This window comes from Trichoplusia ni, chromosome 27 (assembly GCF_003590095.1).
Source record: "Trichoplusia ni isolate ovarian cell line Hi5 chromosome 27, tn1, whole genome shotgun sequence".
Classification (NCBI taxonomy): Eukaryota; Metazoa; Arthropoda; class Insecta; order Lepidoptera; family Noctuidae; genus Trichoplusia; species Trichoplusia ni.
Window position 1 is genome coordinate 4,549,989 of NC_039504.1, and position 25,154 is coordinate 4,575,142.

Consider the following 25,154-nt stretch of genomic DNA (forward strand, 5'->3'; position numbering starts at 1 on the left):
AAATAATTAAAGTAATAAATGTAAAATGTAGAATTTGAAGTGGTTTACTAGGAAATGGCCAATTTTTAAAATGATTGGCATGAACATAGCCCACATTATATTTATTTAATAACTGCTCATTATAAACATGATAGCCTCTTTAATATTATAATAATATGAATCATCAGATGTAAGGCTTTGCATTTTAAGTTTTCAAGGCTCTTACCGCCATCTGTTAGCAAGAACCAAAATTAATTTGCTTTCTGTCCATGGTGCGTGCGTTAACAGAGTTTGTTTTAATATTATCAAATCCACCAATTTCATGTAGCCTAAAATTATGTCACTTATTCAGTTTTAAATCATGTTTATTTCTTGTTATTAATTTGCATATAAATTGAATGGGAAAATCATTTAAAACTTTAATGCCCTCTTTATAAACACACTTTTTAGATAAATACATTTTATTAATTTTTAAATTAACAGATAACTGAATAATTTATAGTGCAGTTTCAGTAGGTATATTTAGCTAAATCTTATGCAACATTATTTTAGGCAATCGTCCTGGGCACGCAGTGAGGACGTGGGCGTAACAGATTTATTGCTTCAGAATGTGACTTGCGTTGCAGAATTGACTTCGCGAACTATGTTGTCATCTGTCAAATTTGGCCTTCAATTTGCTGGTGATCCTGGGAACCTTAATGCAATTTCGAAAAGGTTTTGCAATGTATGAGTGAAGTGTTTAATTAATTCAATGGTGTGACATACAATTCAAAGTATTCCCGTGTTAAAATGACATCGCGGAGTAAGAATGCAGTGCGAGGCTACGAGACAGAGATAGAGAAGAGTAGAGAGGAGTCTAACTGGAAGAAGGCGGTGGAGCTGGCGCAGCAGCTGAAGGCCAGGTCACCGCAGCACGGTCAGTGACACGGGACACTCGGTATCTGTGACGTTATGCAGGCTTGAGGCCTCAAAACTGAGGTCGATGCAGTGCAATTGTTATCATGAGAGCCTTAATATTGAATCATTACAGTCTTATCAGTTGAAGTTTAAAACATGATACATGTTTAGAGATTTCCGTTTGTGTACATACATGATAAGTATGAGCCAGCATGGTGTCACTGTAGGTTTATTATGATCATTATTTATTCATGTTTCCTTGAATGCCAGTTACAAAGTCATTTAGTTTTAATGAGTTTGTACTTGAAATAGTGACTAAGGCCAAAAGCTTTATTGTTAGTAATTACATTACCTTATTGTTGTTGTTATCATCATATATCAGCAGTCATTACTCTCTCTATGTTCAGTCTAAAAGTAGTAATGGTTTCCCCAAAATATAAGTATTTTTGTTATTTAAATATTATGGTTTTCCTGTGTAGACTGATATTAAAATAACACAATAGTTCAAACTGAATATCCAAATATTGGTTGAGTAATTATGAATTATAATTCTGTCATGTGCCCTACTATGCAAAATTGTTGAATCATCCACATTTGTATAATCATCAACCATTATAACAATGAAACCAATATTTAATATAGAGAACAACTAACTTCAGACATTTTATTTTACATTCTAGATAATATAATCATTTTCATGGTTAATTTGAGACTAGATGCGGTTGTGTGAAAGTTGTGGTATATTATTTATTATAATAGCTGTCTCAACAACAATTGCTTTGCCAGATAAATAAGATAAGGGAAAAAAATGGGCTATGTAAAATAGATGTTGTCTGATTCTCAGACCTACCAAATATAAACAAAAAAATTCATGAGAATTAGTCGAGCCGTTTCAGAGGACATCTCTTTCGCACACCATGACATGACAATTTATCAATGAATTTATTCAAAGATTGTGCTTAGAAAATTAATCTTACATTAATGGCAAACAATCAACAAAATTGCTTAACTTCATATGAAAGTAGGTCCCAAGGGGATTTTAATGTATATCATCTTATTAAATCTCAATATGTAAAGTACTTTCAATAGCAATGGCCAGATTGCACACAACAATATGTTTATAAAAATTATTACCTTTCCTAATAATATTGTCCTTCTAACATGAAATTAATGGCATATAGAAATTGCAATTGCAATAAAGTAGTAGTTTACCAACATAATGTGTTGTAGACTCATTTTAATAATAAATATTCTTATCAAGGCTTAGCAGTACAATGTTCAGTATTCTTTGCAACGATTTCAACGACAGGCTGTACCAAAATGTGACTTATTCAAACTTTTTAATTACTAGAACTTAATTTATTTATTGTATCCTGCCAAACTTCTAGAATGGAATCTTAATGATTCATTCTCATGTCGTTGTTTGTCTAACCAGTGAGACAATAATGGCTGGTGTTATTATATTACTTAGTGAAGATATATCTCTGCTGGTGTTGTCATGCTCTTTTAACTTCTAATTACCTGTAATCATGAGAAGTGCAGTTACAATTGTTGCCGTATCACTAATTGTTGTTTTGTGTTAGCTAACATTATTTTTGTTGGATTATGTTGTTCTTACAACATTTTGATGACATTTATATAAAAAGTTAATAGAAAGGTGTCCATGTACTTCAATATTTATTTTTTATTTTTAATATTTGCCTTTATAAGTAACATGCCACTTGACTTTTAGCTGTTATCTTGTATGGCCACACCCTTTTAATTAAATATTTTGGTACATATAAGTTCTATCCCAACCTGTTTTTGAAAGTAATGAAATAATACACTAGCTGAATTTTGTTTTTTTTTGTTCTCAACAGAAAGTCTCGCTCACTTCCTGATTGGTGAAGGCAAGCTAGAAGCACACTTGGAGGAATGGCCGCCGACGAAGGAGAACATAGAGCGTGCGCAGCGCGAGCTGTCGGAGGCGCGCGGCTACCTCACGCTCGCGACCGACGAGGCCGGCAAGCGCGCCGGCGTCGCGCTCGACGCGCACCTGCTGCTCGGCAAGCTCAACTACGCCTGCGGGGCCTACGATGACGCCTTGAAAAACTATAAACTGGCCGAGCTTAATACATTGACAGAGAAAGAGTTGCCTGTGTAAGTATTTATGTATGTATTACAATGCTTTTTAGTTAGTGTAATGTAGTCTGTGTTAGCAGAGTCGACTGCACGGATAGCCGAGTGGTTGAGGTCAACACGCATTACCCACTGCGCGCGTCGTGTCGTCGATTCCCGCGTAGGACAAGCATTTGTGTGATCCATGAATGCTTGTTCTGAGTCTGGATGTCTTTGTGCAGAGTTTTATGTTTGTTAAGACACAAGGATTTAATTCCTTACTGCGGGAGTCGTTTGTAAAAAGAAAAAAAAAGCTAATACATACAAAAGATAATCAAGATTAAGAGCGTAGTCTGGTATATCAGGTGTCGGATTTGAAACCAGTGTTGTTGTGAGAATTATATTCAATTAACACTTAATTGATAATACCCTTATTAACGAAATTCGCCATTCTCTCAGCGTAAAACTGGGAAATTTATTTGCGTCTAGGTATTAAAAAACTAGGTAAAGATAGATACTTATTTATGATGAAGGCATAAATAATGCCATCAAAATCGACTTTATTTATGCCAATTTAAAGCAAGTCAAGATAAAAGAGAATCGCATTCACGAGTATACAAAGATGTTGTTTTCTATTATTAGATTGTATTGAGTCATTGTATTTAAGTGGTACTTATTCTCTCCACATCACTAATTAACTTTTTGCGCTGATTGCTGCAGAACGTGATTGCAGTTCATGCAATATTATCAGCTAATTAGAATGCTCGTTATTGCTAAACAAAGTGTTTATGGTTGAATGGATTCATTGACTCATGGTGTAATTTATGAGTAATGTTGCTATTACCTAATATCTAATTTTGGTGTTCCTATTAAAATTAGGTGCGTGTCAAATTAATTACTGTTATAAATTTGAAAGTAACGGTATCTTCTTATTACGTGTTCGCTTCTCTAAACTGCTCATACGATTTCGATGAATATAATCCTCTGATATGGGGACAGTGGCTGATTGAACTGCAAGACAGAGTGAAGCTGCAGTCAAATCTAGATTATAATAATCATTTAAACAATATGGTGAAATATTCGTAGACATTATTTCCTTTCAATTAAATTATGCATTGATAACACAACAATCAGATTTGCCTTTTTTGTTGGAAAATTCTTAATTGTTATTTATCAAGAGCACCATTTTAACTATGGAGGGCGTAACACTAATGATTTGTTTTTAATTAAAAGCCGAGTTTTAATTAAAAGACTGTGGTTATTGATAATTAGTGATGTATAAAAATGATTACTTATTATTGCAATAGGTGTTAATACAAGTTGTAGCAATAATATTATACTAAGAGACGAACATAATATCGACATGAAAAGCCTATATTTAGAAGAACAAAAGTCTATAATGTAATAATACTTATGCAATACGTGACTTTAACTCACTAATGATTGATGATTATGATTGATAGTTTTTTATGTATTGTGAATGATCTCATGTAACTCATACTACCAATGTCTAAAGTGTACTTATTGAATTTTAAAATGATTTATGTATTACCAATGCTTTGAATTATTTGCGATAAACCTCAAATTTTGGTTTCAGATAATGATAGCTCATGATGTATTTTCATAATTAAACGACTTCTTAACAAGAGATGACATTAATAAATACTATAACGCTGGCTTTTATAATTTTGTCATGGAATGAAAATTTGATAAACCCATATTATGTTCAAGCACAAAGTATTTTTGGAGGTGTTTGGTATATGTTTACGTATGTGTCTTGAGAGTAAGGCATGTGCTGTGTGACGTCATATGATGAATATCAAACAGTATGACACGCTAAACAATCAGGTGTTTACAGCGTGATCAGTGGCGGCTTGCAGAAGTACCACTTTGCACAAAGTTATGACCTTGCATATACACACATACACACTCGGTCTTAAAGCTGAAGATGGTCTGTCTTGACTATCTTCTGTAGTGTTTCTAAAGAATCCTAGAAAGTTAATATGATGTCTATGAATATATTTTTTTTATGTACTGTCTACAGTGAGATTAAAGCGGTTCAGTTACACCTATGAAAAAGATAGTATAAAATATTTAGCTATAAAAAGTTATAATAAGAGGTTATTATTAGCCTTCTTCATTCAATTATTTAGTGGTACCTAGACGGACAAACATAGCGCGTGAATCACGATGCTGCATTGTCTGCTACGATTTTATCACCTGACAACTTTAGATGTTGATGATTACGTTATTATTCGTTTATCTATCCAGAGATCAAACATACCATGTGTCATAGACTCTGTACAGTAGCTTACAGTAATGCCGTTTATAATGTTTGACACGTTTTTATTTCCTCTTATCTGAGTATTAAATTGTTGATAAATGTTATCGTAAATAGTTGTTTTACACGTACATTGTTGGATATTAGATTTGTTACACATGAATCATACGAAATTAGAATTTTGTTGAGTTACTGAGATGAATAAACAAGTTTAGGTTAACTTCTAATTATCACTAATTGGTGAAGTCTAATACAGATTTCATTGTACTGGTTCTCAATACAACCAATTGCTCATTCACATTCACACATATTGCGGATAATATAAGACTGATACGATGTTGATGTCCTTAGGTAGAGTGTTAATTCACATTTTTTGATGAAGGAAGTTTTGCTTTTTATCTTTGAAAATAACACTGTACACTTGTCTTTCTATTTAAGTAAACTAGATACAAAATAATGTCTTGACCGACTTCGATCATGGCGGCTAGTATCTCAAAACACCAGCCCTTAGAATCGAGACCTTTGATTCGGCAGTACTCCAGACTTGCCACTAGGCTATCACAACTTTAGCACATTTAATATTACTACCTACTAACAAGTTACTTATCCAAACAGCCGGAGTCTGCGCATCGTGGCGGAGTCATACGCCATCAAGGGGCTCTGCTTAGAACAGAACACAATCCCCGGTTCCACCAGCAAGTACAAGCAGGCCGAGAGGGAGTCCGAAATGGTGAGTCTTTAGGACTAATAATATGTTCTTTTAAAAACTTATATACCTACTTAGCACTAAACTAAACGTAGATGTCACTACCATAGGTATGAGTAACACTCTCATATCGAAATTATTATTTATTATTTTCAATACCAAGTGTGTTTTGGAAAAGAAACAAGATTACATTTCGATCTGGCACAAATTAATTTATAACTTACCCCACGTAATAATTTTGTAACAATGTTTTGAAATGAACAGTAGTGATTCTTCAGATGCACGCATTCCGATCTTGTGTCTCGATTCTTCTATTTAAGACAGCCACCATCACACAGTATAACTTTAATTTGATGAAAGGCTGTAACGATTATGTATAATCCTATAGTAATGTTTCTGCCTCCAGATCCGCAGTTTCGAGCTATCCTCGGACCTGACGCTGCTGTACCTGCAGCGCACGGGCGCCAGCGCGCGCGCCGGGCCCACGCTCGAGACCGCGCTGCAGAGGGTGCCCATACTACACATACGGGCCGGCAGGCTGCAGAACGCTATCGACAGGTAATATCTGAGCAAACTTAAACATTATCATTATCTTGGGAGGAATGGACGTGTTAACCGGGGTATTACTGGAAAACACAAGCAGATTTAGGGTGCTTAGAGATCTTCATTTTCGGAAAACTTGTGGACTTTTTCCATCCCAAGAAATACATGTGTTTTAAAGGAGTTTGGCCCTGAGGTGTGAAAACCGTTTGTCGGAGACATCACGGTTTATAATGAGGTGATTGACCCCAGAAATTTGAGTCAGAGTCCGATATTATTAGTGATCGCACCACATAAATCGATAGGCGTTATTGATTCTTTATTGAAATTAATTTAAAGTCTGTCTCATTAAAATAAGGGAAAGAGTGTGATTGTGGGACTAAAATAATAATAACCAATTTCAGACCTTAAGGTGCTTTAAAAAAGTAAGTTCTTAAAATGTCGAGTGCTCTAAACGGAGGACATGTGCAGTGCCTCATACATTTTGTATCTAAAAGCAATAAGGTGCTATTTAAACATTGTTACTGTTTTATTTTCCTGCACAAAATTAGAGATCTATCCATAACTCTACTTCACTATAACGAATATAAATATTACTCCATGTTAGCTCTCGCTGTATCCCCTGTCGACTGAATGTGTCCTAGTCCTAATGTAACACGTTACCGTTGCCTGGCTTCGCGGCTTTGAGCACTCGCTCAGATTTGTGCTCAAATCCTATTAGCCTTGTGACATTAATTGTTACTACGTTACTCGTGTTACCTGTGCCTTCCGATACGCGTTATGTTAATGTTTCAATGACTTTTATATGAACACGGACAATGTATTTTGATATAAAGCACGTGTAGATATGACAAATATAATTGTTTGATCTCATTGATGAGCTTTGTCCTTTGTAAAATGTCAGCATATTTTAAATTAAAACGGCGTTATTAATGATGAATGGAATTGTCGATCCAGTTATTTTTTTATTTTGTAATATGGTATATCGCACTTTTTATTTTGAGATTGACCAAAAACGACTGATGAAGCTTGTAATGTTTTCTTACAAAATTAAAAGAATAAAGTGTGGTGGATTGTAAGACGTAGCGCGTTTTACCTTACCCTTATGTGTACTGTATAATTCATGCCTTATATAAGTGGCAATCCATTTCAATACAATTCAACTTTTCGATAAGCTAAATTTTTTGCTTCTGGTATCTTGATTGGTCGATGATATACTAAAACTCTCGGGTCGAGTCTGGATGAGACTGGCACATGACCTTAGAAATTGGCACGATGAAGTCAAGGCTGATGATCTTGATCACCATCCATCGATCCAGATTGTCTAAATTTACTGTCTCTGTCTCAACAGAATATCTTGTTATCTTTTACAGGTATAGAGAAATGTTAAACGCGGTGGAGTCGGTGTCGACGCAGGCGTTACGGCTGACACTTACGAGGCAGCTGGCCGAGGTGCTCATGAGAGGGGTCACTGGACAGGTAAACTAATTATATGTCATCGTAAAGGCAATAACCATAGGAAAATAATATGATTATGATCTGCTGGAAGAAATTTTATATGAAATAAGCAATACCTTTTAATCATTCTGAGCTTAATATTGTATGTCCGTTGTGTGTACAAAAACTAATAAATTAGATAAATAAATAAAATAAATGATTGTGGTGTTAATGTTAAAAAAAAACATGATAGGTGTGGACATATGCTGAGACTCTTGACACAATTGCGCTGACACCATTCGATAATGTGTCACAGACGATTCAAATATGTTTCATAGATCTTAACTAACAGTCCCAGATTTATCACTCGCTTAAAAGTAACTCCATTAAGTCTATAATCTACGTCCAGGTATACAAAGCGCCGGAGAAGCTCGCGGTGGAGCCGCCGCGAGGCACGCTGACGAGGCGGCGCGAGGACCACGTGTCCGAGGGACCCTGGAAACCGAAGAAGTATGCCGCCATCAACCAGGTGAGCGACACAGTGTTACGTTAGGTCTGTAGCAATGTATACTCAAGGCTCCAAATTACGTGTAATTTAAACCGGTTCAGGTTTATGGTCGAATTCTTCCCTGGGACCTCAGAGGCCTCTTGATGTTCATTTTTGTAAGTATGTTGTACAATATACTCGCTAAGCTATTACTGCATAAGTGAATCGATCACAGCTTAGCTTGTCGCGATTGGTCCGTGGTGACCATCTTTGTCATAACGAGTTCCTTCGTGTTTCGGAAGGCTCGTAATATCAGATATCGCAGACATCTTTAACAGTCGTTGCAGGTAATCAGAAGCTTCAATCTAATTTAATATGAGAGAAATAAAGACTTTGAATTAGAATTAGAATTTGAACCAGTCTAATTAGCTGAATTTGGTTAGACTCGAAGCCGACCCCAACATGGTCAGGAATAAGGCTAGGACGAACCTGAAGTTTTACACGGTGATTACAATGCTGTTGTTGTGTGCAGTTCGTCCCCCGCAACGAGTACGAGGAGGTGGTGTTGCTGCTGCTGGTGGGCGAGGCCATGGCCGTGCGCGACGCCGTGCTGTCGCAGAGCGCGGAGTTCGAGGCGGCGCGGGCGCACGCGCTGCGCAACGCCGTCGCCGTGGTGGACCTGCTGGCGCTGGCCGCCGCCAGGTGGGGGCAGCTGTGTCTGCTGCTGGAGGTGAGTTGCATGTACGAGGCGGCGCGGGCGCACGCGCTGCGCAACGCCGTCGCCGTGGTGGACCTGCTGGCGCTGGCCGCCGCCAGGTGGGGGCAGCTGTGTCTGCTGCTGGAGGTGAGTTGCATGTACGAGGCGGCGCGGGCGCACGCGCTGCGCAACGCCGTCGCCGTGGTGGACCTGCTGGCGCTGGCCGCCGCCAGGTGGGGGCAGCTGTGTCTGCTGCTGGAGGTGAGTTGCATGTACGAGGCGGCGCGGGCGCACGCGCTGCGCAACGCCGTCGCCGTGGTGGACCTGCTGGCGCTGGCCGCCGCCAGGTGGGGGCAGCTGTGTCTGCTGCTGGAGGTGAGTTGCATGTACGAGGCGGCGCGGGCGCACGCGCTGCGCAACGCCGTCGCCGTGGTGGACCTGCTGGCGCTGGCCGCCGCCAGGTGGGGGCAGCTGTGTCTGCTGCTGGAGGTGAGTTGCATGTACGAGGCGGCGCGGGCGCACGCGCTGCGCAACGCCGTCGCCGTGGTGGACCTGCTGGCGCTGGCCGCCGCCAGGTGGGGGCAGCTGTGTCTGCTGCTGGAGGTGAGTTGCATGTACGAGGCGGCGCGGGCGCACGCGCTGCGCAACGCCGTCGCCGTGGTGGACCTGCTGGCGCTGGCCGCCGCCAGGTGGGGGCAGCTGTGTCTGCTGCTGGAGGTGAGTTGCATGTACGAGGCGGCGCGGGCGCACGCGCTGCGCAACGCCGTCGCCGTGGTGGACCTGCTGGCGCTGGCCGCCGCCAGGTGGGGGCAGCTGTGTCTGCTGCTGGAGGTGAGTTGCATGTACGAGGCGGCGCGGGCGCACGCGCTGCGCAACGCCGTCGCCGTGGTGGACCTGCTGGCGCTGGCCGCCGCCAGGTGGGGGCAGCTGTGTCTGCTGCTGGAGGTGAGTTGCATGTACGAGGCGGCGCGGGCGCACGCGCTGCGCAACGCCGTCGCCGTGGTGGACCTGCTGGCGCTGGCCGCCGCCAGGTGGGGGCAGCTGTGTCTGCTGCTGGAGGTGAGTTGCATGTACGAGGCGGCGCGGGCGCACGCGCTGCGCAACGCCGTCGCCGTGGTGGACCTGCTGGCGCTGGCCGCCGCCAGGTGGGGGCAGCTGTGTCTGCTGCTGGAGGTGAGTTGCATGTACGATGCGCAATGCGATCCCCGCTCTTCCTCTGAGGGCTCAAGATCCGTGCCGGTGATTATACCTCAATAATTAAGTTTTTACTGCAGTCAACGATTTGCTTTTTCAGTTTCGTCAGTCAGTTCGACAGTAGTTCCTATTTGAATGATTCTTTTATCTGACAGTGAACCGCGATTGGATGATTTGTTTGACGCAATGTAATTTATGGTTAAAAGAACTTACCTTAAGTGAATTTCAACCAAAATTATACTTCGATGTTACATCCTCTAGATTTAACTTTACCATGTAGATGTTGAGCGTTGTGAGTTGCCGACCCAACCTGCAGTTTGTTTGATAACTTCAATAGAAATACCAGATCTACGCGCGGCAGAAGTAGTCGCGTGACGAGTGCTGTGGGCCGTGAATATGAGAGAGGGCGCTACTGTGCGCATGTAAACATCGGCTCCGTAGATAAATAAACTTTAAAAATAGCTCAAGTGTTTAAGTAGTGATAAAAAGTGAATAAAACTCAAGTTAATAAAGACCTTCAGTGAATAAAAGTGTAGTACAAGTCTTAACTTCATCTATTCTCAAAAAAATTCAATTTCTGCCAAATAACGACCAAATTTCAAATGTGTGAAAAAAAGCCGCGCAATATTTAGAAACACATCACCTGAGGTTTCAACTACCGAAAACAAACTTCGGGTCAAGTATCTATCACCATAAAAAGGTACGCAGATTCACTCTAAATTGTATGATTGAGAAATACCTATAAAAAGCAATTTAAAAGTGAACGAGATTAAATATAGAATTGTTAAAAGCGCCATCTGTTGATGAGTAGCAAGCCCCAAAAAGTTTCGATTCAATAAACTTAGAAAAATATCCAATAGAGGGCGTTGTTGTAAAAATGGCTCTAATATGTGCTGGTTGTAACGAAAACGTACCAAACACCGATTACCTAACCTGTTCATTATGTAACAGTATATATGACTTAGAGTGTGCCAATATCAATAAAGAGCGCTTCAAAATAATGGTGGAAACAAGGGGCATCGAAACCTGGAATTGCTTAGCTTGTTACTGCAAAATACCTAAGCGAGGCAACATTAACACACCCATACGCCCGCAAGAATATGATGAACGCCCAATAACCTCACCACCGGAAATAAATAACGTCACAATTAGGAGAACAACAAAACCTATGAATGATACAATCTGTTCCTTGGATCTAAGCCTACTGGGTGACACAATAAACATGCAAGATGGAGGTAAAACACCTCAATCCATTACACAAACACAAACAGAACTAACACTGCAGAACATAGGCGAAATGATAATGTTCCGATTAAAAGAAAACAATAGAGAAATTATCACCGAATTACAGAATACTATCCAAACAGAGATAAACAAGGCCATATCAAAGTTAAGACAAGATTTTGAACGCGAAACCAGTTGCTTACAAAGTCAAAATGAAGAGAGGAAAATAGACATACAACATGTAAACACAGAAATAGATAATTTAAAAACTGAAAATGAAAAGTTAAAAACTGAAATAGAGAACTTGAAGAAACAACAAAGAACAAACACTTACCAAAAGAATTGTACTGAAAGCTATTCTAAGAAAATAGTATTATATGGATTTGATGAATATAAGGAATCTGTGAATAACCTACACATGAGATTAATCGCCCTTTTTCGTGAATTTATGAACATTGACCTGATGGGGTACATCGAGGAAACCTATAGGATTGGCAAACGAAGCTCGAAAAACCGACCATTAGTGATAGAAATATTAAGCAAAAGGATGGTATCGTATCTAAAGGAAAACAGCTACGTCTTTCAAGGCACTAGACTATCTTTATCGGAATTCTTAGATGATGAAGCACGAAGAGATAGGAAATTGTTGCGCGAAGAAATGTTGAAAGCCAGAAAGCAAGGACTTCATGCAGTCATCCGCGATAATCAACTATTCATCAATGGAAAAATTACGAAAAATACAGATAATACAACCGACAGCCAAATAAACACAAATAAATGGAATACACAAGACCACACAGACCTATCATCTTCTCAAACCACCACAAACAATTTTTTTCGCCGCTTCACTGACTCAGGAGATAGAAGCAGAACCCCTCGAAAACAAAGACCAACAATTTAGAATATTATTTCAAAATGTCCAAAGCCTATTCAATAAACAACACTTATTGGAGGACTTCATTCAACAGGCACCAAAATACCATGCTATATGTGTATCGGAAACCTGGCTATCAAAAGAAAGACAGGACCTAATAAATTTTAGTGGCTACAAGATTGCAGCTTCATTCTGCCGAAAAACTCATGCTGGTGGAGGCGTCTGTATACTTCTACAAGAACATATAGAATACTTAGAGAGAAGTGATATAACAGACTTGTCAGTTGAATATATAATAGAAGTGTGTGCAATAGAATTACGATTAGAAAATTTATTATTAATAATTATTTACTGGAATAGGAGAGAGGAAGCTATATTCTATAAACAATTAAAACAATTGCTAGAATATTTAAATAAGAAAAACCCCAGACTTAATATTGTTATAGGAGGAGATTTTAATATAAATGTATTAGATAGTAACTTAAAAACAAACCAATTTTTAGATCTCATGTTAGAATTTAACTTTGTACAACGTATAAAAACACCAACACGAGTGACCCAAACCACCTCAATGTGTCTAGACTTAATATTTACTAATACGAACATTAGATCACATGCCATAGTCAAAGAGTTAGGGTTTTCTGATCACAGTAGTACAAGTTTACACTTAGCTGTACCCCGGCAAACTAAACAGATAGTCTGGTGTGTGGAAAAGAGACTGTTCAATAGTAAAAACACACAGCGATTCAAATCTAATTTAAAAGAAATAAAATGGCACGATATAATAAAACCCGGTAAGAACATAGATGAAAACTATGAATCATTTAATACTAAACTTACGGACATACTTAATAAATCCATGCCAAAAACAAAATTAAAGCTAAAGACAAACTATAAAAAACATTGGCTAACTAAAGGCATCAAAATTTCCTGTAAAAATAAAAGACTAGAAAAAATACTGTCCACAAAAACAAACAACCTCTTAATTAAACAACATTATAAAATATATGCAAAAATCCTAAAACAAATTGTAAATAAAGCTAAAAAACTACATTATATAAATAAATTAATGATATCGAATAATAAAGTGAAGACAATGTGGAAAATTATAAACGAACAAACGAATAAAAACATTAAAAAAGTAAAGAAAAACATAACACTTCACCTAAACGACAATGCTATCTCGGACCCAAAGCAAGCAGCAGACATATTTAATAACTTCTTTGCGTCTATCGGAGAAAATAATACCCAAAACCCTGCAAACAAACCTCGAACAACCCCTGTGATCCATCGCACAGAAAATACCATGTTCCTTAGTGCAGTAGGTCCCGATGAAATAAATTTAATATTAAAAAACCTTAAAAACAAAAACAGCTACGGAATAGATGAAATACCTCCAACTCTAGTCAAAAAGTGTGCAGAAGAGCTTACCCTTCCATTCTACTTGCTAATCAATCAGTCATTTGAAGAAGGAAGGTTTCCGAACTACCTAAAAAAAGCCATTATAAAACCAATCCACAAAAAAGACTCACAAACCGACCCCTCAAACTATCGCCCTATTGCCCTCTTACCCACAGCCTCAAAAGTATTCGAGAAAGTGATGTGTAATCGCGTTTATTCTTTTTGTGAAAAATATAAAATTTTTAATGAATCCCAAAATGGTTTCCGGAAAAATCACTCTACAGTTCTAGCAGTATATAATTTTATCCAGGAAGCTATTAACATAATCGATAGGAAACAATACGCTGTTGGTATGTTGCTAGACATGACAAAAGCTTACGATAAAGTACAATTCGATATTCTACTTAATAAGCTACAAGGAATAGGTATCCGCGGAAAATCTTACCAATGGTTCAAATCATATTTGGAAAATAGAGAACACCAAGTCGAAATAGAATTTTACAACGAACATACAAAAGAAATACAACACGTTCGGTCGGATAGCAAGCAAATTAACGCCTCAATACCCCAAGGAGTGTAATTGGATGCCTCTTATTTATTATCTATATAAATGACCTCCCTTCGATCATAAATGAGTCATGTGTTTTGTTTGCCGACGATATCTCAGTACTAACTTCTTGTCAAGACAATACTAACCTCACTAAAAAGCTTACAAGTATACTCGACAAAATAGTAACTTGGATGACAGAACACAACCTAGAGTTAAATTTTAATAAAACTAAAATTATGTCCTTCTATCCACATCAGAAAAGTCCTTTAGAAATAAAATTTAATTACAATAATGCTGAAATAGAAACTGTTAAAGAATTCAACCTACTCGGCTTATCTATAGATACAAATATAAACTGGAAATCACATATTAAAAAGATCAGGTCAAAGTTATCAAAATTCGCCTATGCCCTCCGTGAAATTAAAAAAGCAACAAATCTCTCTACTGCTCTGGTTACGTATTATGCCTATGCAAACGCATGGTTAAACTACGGCGTTATACTATGGGGTAATAGTACAGACGCATCCACACTTTTCATACTACAAAAACGACTTATTAGAATATTAGCTAACATAGAAAACACAGACAGCTGCAAACCCTTTTTTAAAGAACATAAAATTCTAACCCTTCCCTCCATATATATCTTAGAAATATGCAAATTCGTTAGACATAATCAAAAACTCTTCACTACACGCGAACACATACAAACTAACTATACACTGCGACACAAAAACAGGCTAAACCTACCAGGGTCTAAGCTGACAATACACTCTACAAGTACTTTAGTAATGTCAGTCAAAATATACAATAAATTACCAGATAAAATTAAAAATGAACAAAAATGTAACATATTTATAAACAATTTAAAACAATTCCTCATCCAAAAATGTTATTATAGTATAAAAGAATATTTAAGTGATAAAGTAAATAATTAAAACAGAAATAAATAAATAGTGTTAATTTATATAGAATAATAATAAAATATATTTATAATTTAAATTCATAGAAATGTAGATATGAATACCAAAACCAAATGTAGATAAGAATTGTAGAAATACTTTACCTATATTATTATTAATTTGTAAAACTGAAAATGTTATTAATAGCCCTCCTCCAAATTCTTATTTTTGTTATGCCCGACAGGGCCCACAATGCTCCAAAACTAATGTATCTTGTGTACCTACCACCTAAGTTCACATTGTGGAATGCAATAAATTTATTGAGTATTGAGTATTGAGTAATATATTGACGTCCACACCACTCCCACGTAACGTTTCTTTAATCCAGCGACTTATACTTTGTGAGCTAGCATTGTGGTATGGTTTCTTAGTGGTTAGAAATAACTTCTCTGTATCAGAAAGGTGTCTGTATTGTTTTGTTAATTCTATGTAAGAGCACAAGGTTGACGCTGGGCAAATTGGTTCTTTCTCTCTGAAACTTTGGGTTCTTTCCACTAGGTGCGGAAGTTTTATTGATAATTTTATTGATTTCAATGCTTATATGAGAATCATTTATTGTTACATCTTGTTCATTAATCAAAGACAACGCCTGCACACGTTGTCCCGTAGACAATGCGAGAAGAGTTGCGAGCTTTTTCGTTACTTACTTATCTAACCGTAAGGACGTGTTTGGAAACATTGTTGTTAAGTAGTTAAATACCAAATTAGGATCCTAGATCGTGTTGTGTTTAGGAAAACAAGGTTTGATTCTAAACACGCCTTTTAGGAATCTAGCAATGTTTTCATCACTGGGGCAAGTTTTATTCAGGATTAGTTTTAGTGCGGAACGATAACAATTTAATGTGTGATAGCTAGCACCTCTGTGAAATTTTAATATAAGTGAAGTTGATACATTATACAAATCGAGGTTATTAATTTGACAGAAACGAAACCATTATTTTAATGCATCATTGTACTGCGAAATTGTGTTATTTGATAAAGAATTTAGCATTATATCTACTGTGTCGTTACCGATGTTATTATTTAAGTACGCTTTCCGGATAATATTCCGCACGCCATGGCCAGGGTAAGGCTGTTCCACAGTGGGTGACGTACCCTAGAAGGTGACAGTAGGAGATTTTTATTAGGTATAAACAGCGGAAACCAGGGTTGTCCCGGCCAATAGGGTACGAGAATTATTCCTGTGGCTTCATCATCTATTATTTTTCTGAGACATTTTAAAATTAGAGCAAAAGGAGGAAAGGCTTGCAAAAAAATATTTATTCCAGCTGATAGTGAACGCGTCGATGTCGTAAGCCTCCGGATCTCGCTTCCAAGATATGTATCGTTGGCATTTACAGTTAGGCGCGAAGCGAATAGATCTATTTGTGGTCGGCCAACAGTGTTTATGATTTGCTGAAAAGAATTCGAATTAATTTCCCATTCTGTGTCTACATTGCTATATCTAGAGGCTTGGTCAGCATCGATGTTTTCGGAAGATTTAATATAAAAAGCGAATATGAAAATATTGCGTTGTTCATACCATTGCCAAATTCGTCTCGTAATACGATTGAGTGAGGGAATTGTATTCCCCCCATTTTATTTATGTAGGAAATGGCCGTAGTGTTATCTATTCGGAGTAAAACGTTAACATTATTATAATTTTTACAAAATAATTTTAAGCCAAAAAATACTGCGAGTAACTCCAAATAATTTCTGTGATTCTTTGTCTCGTCTGCTGACCATTGACCTCTTGTTTATGTTTGTCAATCTAGTGTCTGCAGCTTTAATTGCTAAGTTAGACCACCAGTTAAAATCATCTTGTAAATAGCCAAAAATTTTCGCGTTCATATGTTTCGTGTAGACCCAGCCGTACGCGACAGCCGGACATGCTGCGGTTAATGCACCTATGAATTGAGCGAAAACACGAATCGAGATTTGGGATCATTTTTGTATTTTCTTGACAAGTTCTATAATCTTATTTATTTTTTGTGTAGGTAGTTGTAATGACATCTTTGGAGAGTTTATTTCGAAGTTTAGAAAATTACAGTTTGACATGGAACAATATTACTTTTATCAAAGTTTATTATGAAGCCTAAGCTTTCTAGTGCTTGGATCGCTTTGTGTACAGTATTTTGACACGCTTGATAGCCCTCAGCTATGCACAGGATGTCATCAAGGTATGACACGAACTTGTTTTCTTAAAAATGTTAGTACTGGTTTCATGAGTTTTGTAAAGTTGTATGGCGCTCAAGCAATTGAATTCGTATAAAATATTGTTATGCCTGAATTTAAGGTATTTTTTATATTGTTGATGTATAGGCACTAGAAAATAAGCTTGTTTGAGGTCGATAAGTTTTGAGTCGATAAGGTTTGTAAGAACCTTTCGAGACTAACTTTACGGCTGTCCGAATATCTTCCATTTTAAAATGGTGAGTACTTATAAATTTATTTAATTTTTTAAGGTTTAGTATGAAACGAAAGCCTCCTGTGCTTTTGGGTGTTAAGAACACAGGAGAAATAAATTGGCCTGATTGCTCATCGCATTGTGATATAGCACCTAAGCTTTTAAGCTTTTCAATAGCAAGTTCCATCTCAAGCTTACAGTTAGGCGGGTTAGGCAGTTCTTTAGTTTGGAAGACTGTATATTCAAATGGAATTTTATATCCCCTTAGGTAAGATAGTATAATAGGGTCCTCGGTAATTAGTGACCAATTATGAAGGAATTAACGAATACGACCAGCATGTGGTACCTCTATTTGCGTCTCCGGTCGTGATGCCTGCTGGAGGGAGCCGTACGGGCGCGTAGTTGCTGCGTCCTCCTCGTTGCAGCAGGCGGCGGCTTTAAGCCGTTCGTTGCTGACGTCGCCGGCTTCGCTTGACTCTGTTGCTGGCGAGGAGGACCTCGCGCGTTTTCCGATAATGTCGTTCTCCTCTGGAATGGTTGCTACATAGGTGTTGACGATGCCGCACACGAAAAACGAATGAATAGTGAAGTGACAGAACTTCCGACCGGACCGAACGAGTGAACGGTTACCGAACGAATAACCGTTTTTATACTTTTTAAATTATTTTATAGATATTATATAAAAACGGACTACATGGTAAAATTAAATCTAGAGGATGTAACATCGAAGTATAATTATTATATAACAAATTAATGTACACTACAATGGTTGTCCCCGGCAGTCCCTGGAGCGCGCCATGAAGTTCTCGTTCGGGTGCGCGCACATGTGGCGGCAGCGCGCGCTGGCCACAGCCGCCGCCGCGCCCGCGCGCGCGCCGCCGCCCGCGCCGCTCACGCACAACACGCACGTCGCGCCTGGTATGAGCGCTGTTAACATTTTTTATTACATAATAAAAAATATTTCAGAATCATGTATGCCAATTTGAAATTTGACACATTAAAGTTACATTGATTAGCATTCACACTCAGTAACGCTTTACTGCTTTCTAAATACTCTTTCTGCTAACTTCTCTGACAGTAAGAGAACTTGAGAAACAACGCGACAAACACCTTATTATGCTCTCAATCCTACTTAAAAAAACTATCTTGTTATAAAGTCTTCTCTTTTTTTAAATATCTCCCACACTCAGCAATTCAATTCTTTACACACACAGTTCACAAATATTCAAATCACAAACTCAAAGACAAGAAACGGCTGACATCGTATCCTACCCAGGGATCCAACCTACTTCTCGTTGCACATAGCGAGCTTAGCGTGGTGCAGTCATAATAAACAATGTTGTCATCCGACAGGCAGCAGCGCGTGGAGTGCGGGTGTCCGCGCGGCCAGCGTGGCCCGCCGCGCCGCGCCGCTGTCCCCGCAGGACGCGCCGCTGCGCCTCGTGGCCGCCAACACCTGCTACAAGATGGGATGGGTCGGTAGCCGACAGCATGACACAATCATACAACTACCAAACTTTGATATTTATTTTAATCGACTCCCGCAGTAATTAGTTTAATCCTTGTATCAGTTTCATAAACATTTAAGTCACATGTCTGCATACAGGACAAGCATTTCTTGAGGATCGAACTCAAAACATGTCGCGCACAGTGCACACCACTCAATTATCCGTACAGTCATATCTTATGTCAAACCTGATATAGCGCATTTATTTATTGTTCGGTATTTATTGTGCCTTAATAATTTGTTCGCAAATTAAGATATATATATATATATATGGTCGCCGTTATCGAAAACGATAACTATATATATACATATACATATATATATACATATACATATATATATATATATATATATATATATATATATATATATACAGTTACACACACACAGTTCACTTTGTTCACACAGTTGCCATTGGCAATTCACCTCCTAGCGTGACCTCCTCTTTTTGGGCTTGGCGCTTTTCGTCTTTTTTTAAAGATATACCCGTTGTACAGATAGAGGAGGGTATCGAGATGGCGGAGGAGGCGCTGGCGATAGAGGAGGAGCAGGAGGGGCCCATGCTGGCGCGCTGCTGCCTCTACACCGCCATCGGGTACCAGATGAAGGCGCAGGTGCGTGCCAAACCCTTCACAGAGTAGTCAGACTCAGCGAAATAAAATTAAAATGTTATCTAAAAGTGGAGACATCCTCATATCCTACTTACAGAAAAAAATATTTTATTTATTATTTTTATACTTCAGAATTTATCAGTGTGGTGCGTACGTTTCTAAAAACACTAAATTTGTCTCTGTGGGACTTATCTCCCAGATGCAACAAACTTTAAAAAAAAATCAATATCACCACAAGAGCAGAGTCATTTAGTTTACCTGGAGTAAATCTGTGTAACATACTTAAAGTCCTTGTGTAACTATGTGTAGAAAACGAACGCGCGCATCGACAAGGAGGCGGCTAACGACAAGTCCCTGAAGCTGCTGTTGCGGTCGGTGCAGCTGGACAACAACGACCACCTCGCTTTCTACTACCTCGCGCTGCAGTACATGCATCTGGGCATGCTCAACGAGGCCATGGTGAGATATTTATTGGATTTGTTGTGATTTTTTTAGTTATATTTTTGGGCAGAAGTGCTGTGAAGTTTGATTGTAGTTTTTTTTCATTATTAATAGGAAATATGGTTGAACTTCTTATAGAAGACGTGACTTTTACGTGTGGGATGATTTTTGTATTATGTTCTCAAGTTCATTTTTGGGAAGGTGCCTTTTTCGGATCTTTTTATTTATGGGAGCTTTTGCAAAATAGATAGTGTGTAGACTTTTAAATTCTTAAGATTATTAATAGCGACAAGTGAAAGTCAGTCGAGTGACTTATCGAAGAGGAATAAGCAAATTAATCTGAGCTTTAACGTTTTTTAAAATATATCTTGTTTACGGGTCCATACCCTTACTCAAGTTCTGAATGTTAGTGCGCATAGTGTATACTGTGGGTGTGTGCAGGACGCGACCCGCGCGTGCCTGTCGGCGCGCGGCGAGTGCGGCGGCGGGCTGCGGCTGGCGGCGGCGCTGTGGTCGTGCGCGTGCGCGGGGTCGCGGGGCGCGCGCGCGCTGGCGGCGGCGCGCCTGGCGCGGGACCACTACCCCTCCGCCGACTGGCCGCTGGCCGCGCTCGCCGCGCTGCAGCTCACCTGGGAGACGCCCGAGGTACGAACACACACACACTAAGCACCATCACCATCATCATCATCAGCCCATATTCGAGCTGGCTGAACATAGAAAGATGTCGATGGCGTGTTATTGGGAGGCTTATGTCTAGCACTTACTAATACAACTCAAATAAATCTAAATATGAATTGCAAAAATTACTTTTGTTTCACAAATATCTCAGTTAAAAGCTTAGCCCGTTAATTTATCTCAAGTTAACGTTTAATGTCAGTGATCACTAATTAATTGATGCAAGATCAATTAATTAGTGATCACTGACATCTACTGGCACACTAGAAAATTATAATGATAAATCATGCGTCTACTATATCTAATTTTGTACACATGCAGGAAGCCTTAGCGACAGGGAAAGAGTTATTATCACTAGTAAATAATACTGAAAACGATGGAGAAATAGAAACGAATGGCTACGTAGAGCTGGACGCGCTGTCCGACTCGCAGCATGACGACACCACGAGCATTCGAGATGGGGGTATGTATCATACGTTTTGTCTTTTCGGCTTGTTGAAGGCTTTTGACTTTGTTCAACAGTTTATATTGAACACTTAAATTAGAGATTTGTATTACAATTCATAGGGGTGTCAATTAACATCAAAATATCAAAAAAGAATCAACAATTTTTACTAATAATTTATAAGATAATTAACGACTGTCAAATCAACAGTTGGAGTTCCTCAGGGTGGTATTTTTCGACCAGTCTTAAACATAACTAGAACTGATCAATTTGTATAGATAGATATGTTCAGAGTCTTTTTTCGTACTAAGTGAAGGATTGAAATCAGTGTGAGTGTATCTACACGTAGTTGTTACCCCGCAGCGTCCCTTCGCGCGGAGTCGGCGGGCGCGTACCGCATCGAGCGCGCGCTGTCGGAGGGCGCGTCGTCGCTGTCGGCGCAGCGGCCGCGCGCGCCGCACGCCGACACGCGCGCGCACGCCTGGCTGCTGCTCGCGCAACTCTGTCTCAGGTCACACCACACTATAGCTATCATACCGCATGTCTCATGTCCCTCCGCGCGCTGTCGGAGGGCGCGTCGTCGCTGTCGGCGCAGCGGCCGCGCGCGCCGCACGCCGACACGCGCGCGCACGCCTGGCTGCTGCTCGCGCAACTCTGTCTCAGGTCACACCACACTATAGCTATCATACCGCATGTCTCATGTCCCTCCGCGCGCTGTCGGAGGGCGCGTCGTCGCTGTCGGCGCAGCGGCCGCGCGCGCCGCACGCCGACACGCGCGCGCACGCCTGGCTGCTGCTCGCGCAACTCTGTCTCAGGTCACACCACACTATAGCTATCATACCGCATGTCTCATGTCCCTCCGCGCGCTGTCGGAGGGCGCGTCGTCGCTGTCGGCGCAGCGGCCGCGCGCGCCGCACGCCGACACGCGCGCGCACGCCTGGCTGCTGCTCGCGCAACTCTGTCTCAGGTCACACCACACTATAGCTATCATACCGCATGTCTCATGTCCCTCCGCGCGCTGTCGGAGGGCGCGTCGTCGCTGTCGGCGCAGCGGCCGCGCGCGCCGCACGCCGACACGCGCGCGCACGCCTGGCTGCTGCTCGCGCAACTCTGTCTCAGGTCACACCACACTATAGCTATCATACCGCATGTCTCATGTCCCTCCGCGCGCTGTCGGAGGGCGCGTCGTCGCTGTCGGCGCAGCGGCCGCGCGCGCCGCACGCCGACACGCGCGCGCACGCCTGGCTGCTGCTCGCGCAACTCTGTCTCAGGTCACACCACACTATAGCTATCATACCGCATGTCTCATGTCCCTCCGCGCGCTGTCGGAGGGCGCGTCGTCGCTGTCGGCGCAGCGGCCGCGCGCGCCGCACGCCGACACGCGCGCGCACGCCTGGCTGCTGCTCGCGCAACTCTGTCTCAGGCCACACCACACTATAGCTATCATACCGCATGTCTCATGTCCCTCCGCGCGCTGTCGGAGGGCGCGTCGTCGCTGTCGGCGCAGCGGCCGCGCGCGCCGCACGCCGACACGCGCGCGCACGCCTGGCTGCTGCTCGCGCAACTCTGTCTCAGGTCACACCACACTATAGCTATCATACCGCATGTCTCATGTCCCTCCGCGCGCTGTCGGAGGGCGCGTCGTCGCTGTCGGCGCAGCGGCCGCGCGCGCCGCACGCCGACACGCGCGCGCACGCCTGGCTGCTGCTCGCGCAACTCTGTCTCAGGTCACACCACACTATAGCTATCATACCGCATGTCTCATGTCCCTCCGCGCGCTGTCGGAGGGCGCGTCGTCGCTGTCGGCGCAGCGGCCGCGCGCGCCGCACGCCGACACGCGCGCGCACGCCTGGCTGCTGCTCGCGCAACTCTGTCTCAGGTCACACCACACTATAGCTATCATACCGCATGTCTCATGTCCCTCCGCGCGCTGTCGGAGGGCGCGTCGTCGCTGTCGGCGCAGCGGCCGCGCGCGCCGCACGCCGACACGCGCGCGCACGCCTGGCTGCTGCTCGCGCAACTCTGTCTCAGGTCACACCACACTATAGCTATCATACCGCATGTCTCATGTCCCTCCGCGCGCTGTCGGAGGGCGCGTCGTCGCTGTCGGCGCAGCGGCCGCGCGCGCCGCACGCCGACACGCGCGCGCACGCCTGGCTGCTGCTCGCGCAACTCTGTCTCAGGTCACACCACACTATAGCTATCATACCGCATGTCTCATGTCCCTCCGCGCGCTGTCGGAGGGCGCGTCGTCGCTGTCGGCGCAGCGGCCGCGCGCGCCGCACGCCGACACGCGCGCGCACGCCTGGCTGCTGCTCGCGCAACTCTGTCTCAGGTCACACCACACTATAGCTATCATACCGCATGTCTCATGTCACTTCTGTACCACTCCTACTTACAACTTGTTCACCTGAGCGGCGTGCTGCCAGTGCGCGGACATCGGCTCCGTGTCATGCCAATAGCGGCCGTACAATTCCAACTACGTATGATCACAGTTCTGTGTTAAATAACTCGTTTATTTCTTCAACAGGTTAGGGCGAGTGAGTGCGGCGGCCGGTTGTGTGTCAGAAGCGACTGCGTTGACGCCTTTTAGTCATCTCGTATTACATACTGTAAGTTTCTAAATAATTAATTATTCTCATTCTTTTTTAATTTGAAGTGATTAGTTATAACTGGTTTATTGTTTTGTTTTTAGCGGGGTTTAGTGCACGCGGCGAGTTCAGAGTGGGACGAGGCGCGGCAATGTTTCCAAAATGCTCTAGCTATACATCCTACCCATTTAGATAGTATGGTGCAGTTAGGTAAGTCAATTTTAATTTTATTGGTTTGATAGTGTGTGTTAGTGACATTGAGTATTTTTTGTTGGAAGGTGCATTGATATAAGATTAGTGCGAGTTGGTCGTGTGGTGTGCCTAATCGGACTTCAATTGAGATTATTTAACAAGATTTAAATTGTGGAAAAAAAATGTATCGTGGAGTGTTTGAAAAGTATTTTCTGCCTGTGGTGGCGTGTTGTAGTGTTGTTTGTTTGGTGGGCGCAGGCGCGGCGTACTACCAGCTGGGCTGGCTGGGGCTGGCGGAGCACTGGCTGCGCGGCGCGGCGGCGCTGGCCCCGCGGCGCGCCGACACGTGGCGGCGCCTGGCGCTGGTGCTGCGCGCGGCGGCCGAGCCGCTGGCCGCGGCCGACGCCGCCGCCGCCGCGCTGGCGCTCATGCCGCACGAGCCCGCGCTGCCGCCGCCGCTCTGATCGCGCCCGGACCTCACGCGCCACCCTGCACTAACTCTTCTGTCGATTCATCCATATTATTGTTGTTGCCGTGATTTCAAACTACAATATTTAGTAGATCCATCTACCTCATGTTATTGCCACAACAACATGCTGCACTATTACTGAAGAGTATCGTTTAAAGAAGCGTTATTCGAATAATTTTACAAGAAATACTCCATTAGTTCACTGCTCCATGTTTGCAAAACAATAAAAACTATATAGAACGATAATAATCAGGTCGAAACTAGCTAAAACTTCAGTTTTAGTATTAAACTAAACCAGTTTTAATGAAAACTCGAGATACATGTAGTACTGCCACCGAAATATCTTTACGTTAAATATGCACCATGTGACCCTATACAGATAAAGAAGATTCAAAGTAATATTTATATAAAAAAGTAAATACAGAAAAATCCTAAATAAAAATATATTTATCGATAAAAAATATTACGCCATAAAGCAGTTATATTTATATAAATAATTCAGTAAGATTATATC

At 41.5% G+C, this 25,154-nt stretch overlaps 3 protein-coding genes across 3 annotated transcripts; all 3 read left to right on the forward strand.

Annotated features, from left to right (window-relative positions):
- Positions 1-485: 485 nt before the first annotated feature.
- On the forward strand, positions 486-20,934 carry LOC113505761 (tetratricopeptide repeat protein 7B-like). The gene is made up of 12 exons (XM_026888567.1): positions 486-895; positions 2,736-3,015; positions 5,870-5,984; positions 6,367-6,518; positions 7,874-7,979; positions 8,347-8,466; positions 8,957-10,294; positions 18,492-18,627; positions 19,063-19,184; positions 19,714-19,830; positions 20,137-20,286; positions 20,710-20,934. The coding sequence occupies exons 1-12, from the start codon at positions 769-771 to the stop codon at positions 20,932-20,934; spliced, it is 2,988 nt and encodes a 995-aa protein (XP_026744368.1). The 5' UTR covers positions 486-768.
- Positions 10,391-12,780, forward strand: LOC113505908. Its single transcript, XM_026888780.1, has one exon. It carries the CDS (start codon positions 11,193-11,195, stop codon positions 12,438-12,440), a length of 1,248 nt encoding a protein of 415 aa, XP_026744581.1. The 5' UTR covers positions 10,391-11,192; the 3' UTR covers positions 12,441-12,780.
- Positions 20,924-24,635, forward strand: LOC113505762 (tetratricopeptide repeat protein 7B-like). Its single transcript, XM_026888568.1, has 5 exons — positions 20,924-21,406; positions 21,752-21,899; positions 23,919-24,000; positions 24,084-24,189; positions 24,430-24,635. The coding sequence occupies exons 1-5, from the start codon at positions 21,220-21,222 to the stop codon at positions 24,633-24,635; spliced, it is 729 nt and encodes a 242-aa protein (XP_026744369.1). The 5' UTR covers positions 20,924-21,219.
- The last annotated feature ends 519 nt before the right edge of the window (positions 24,636-25,154 follow it).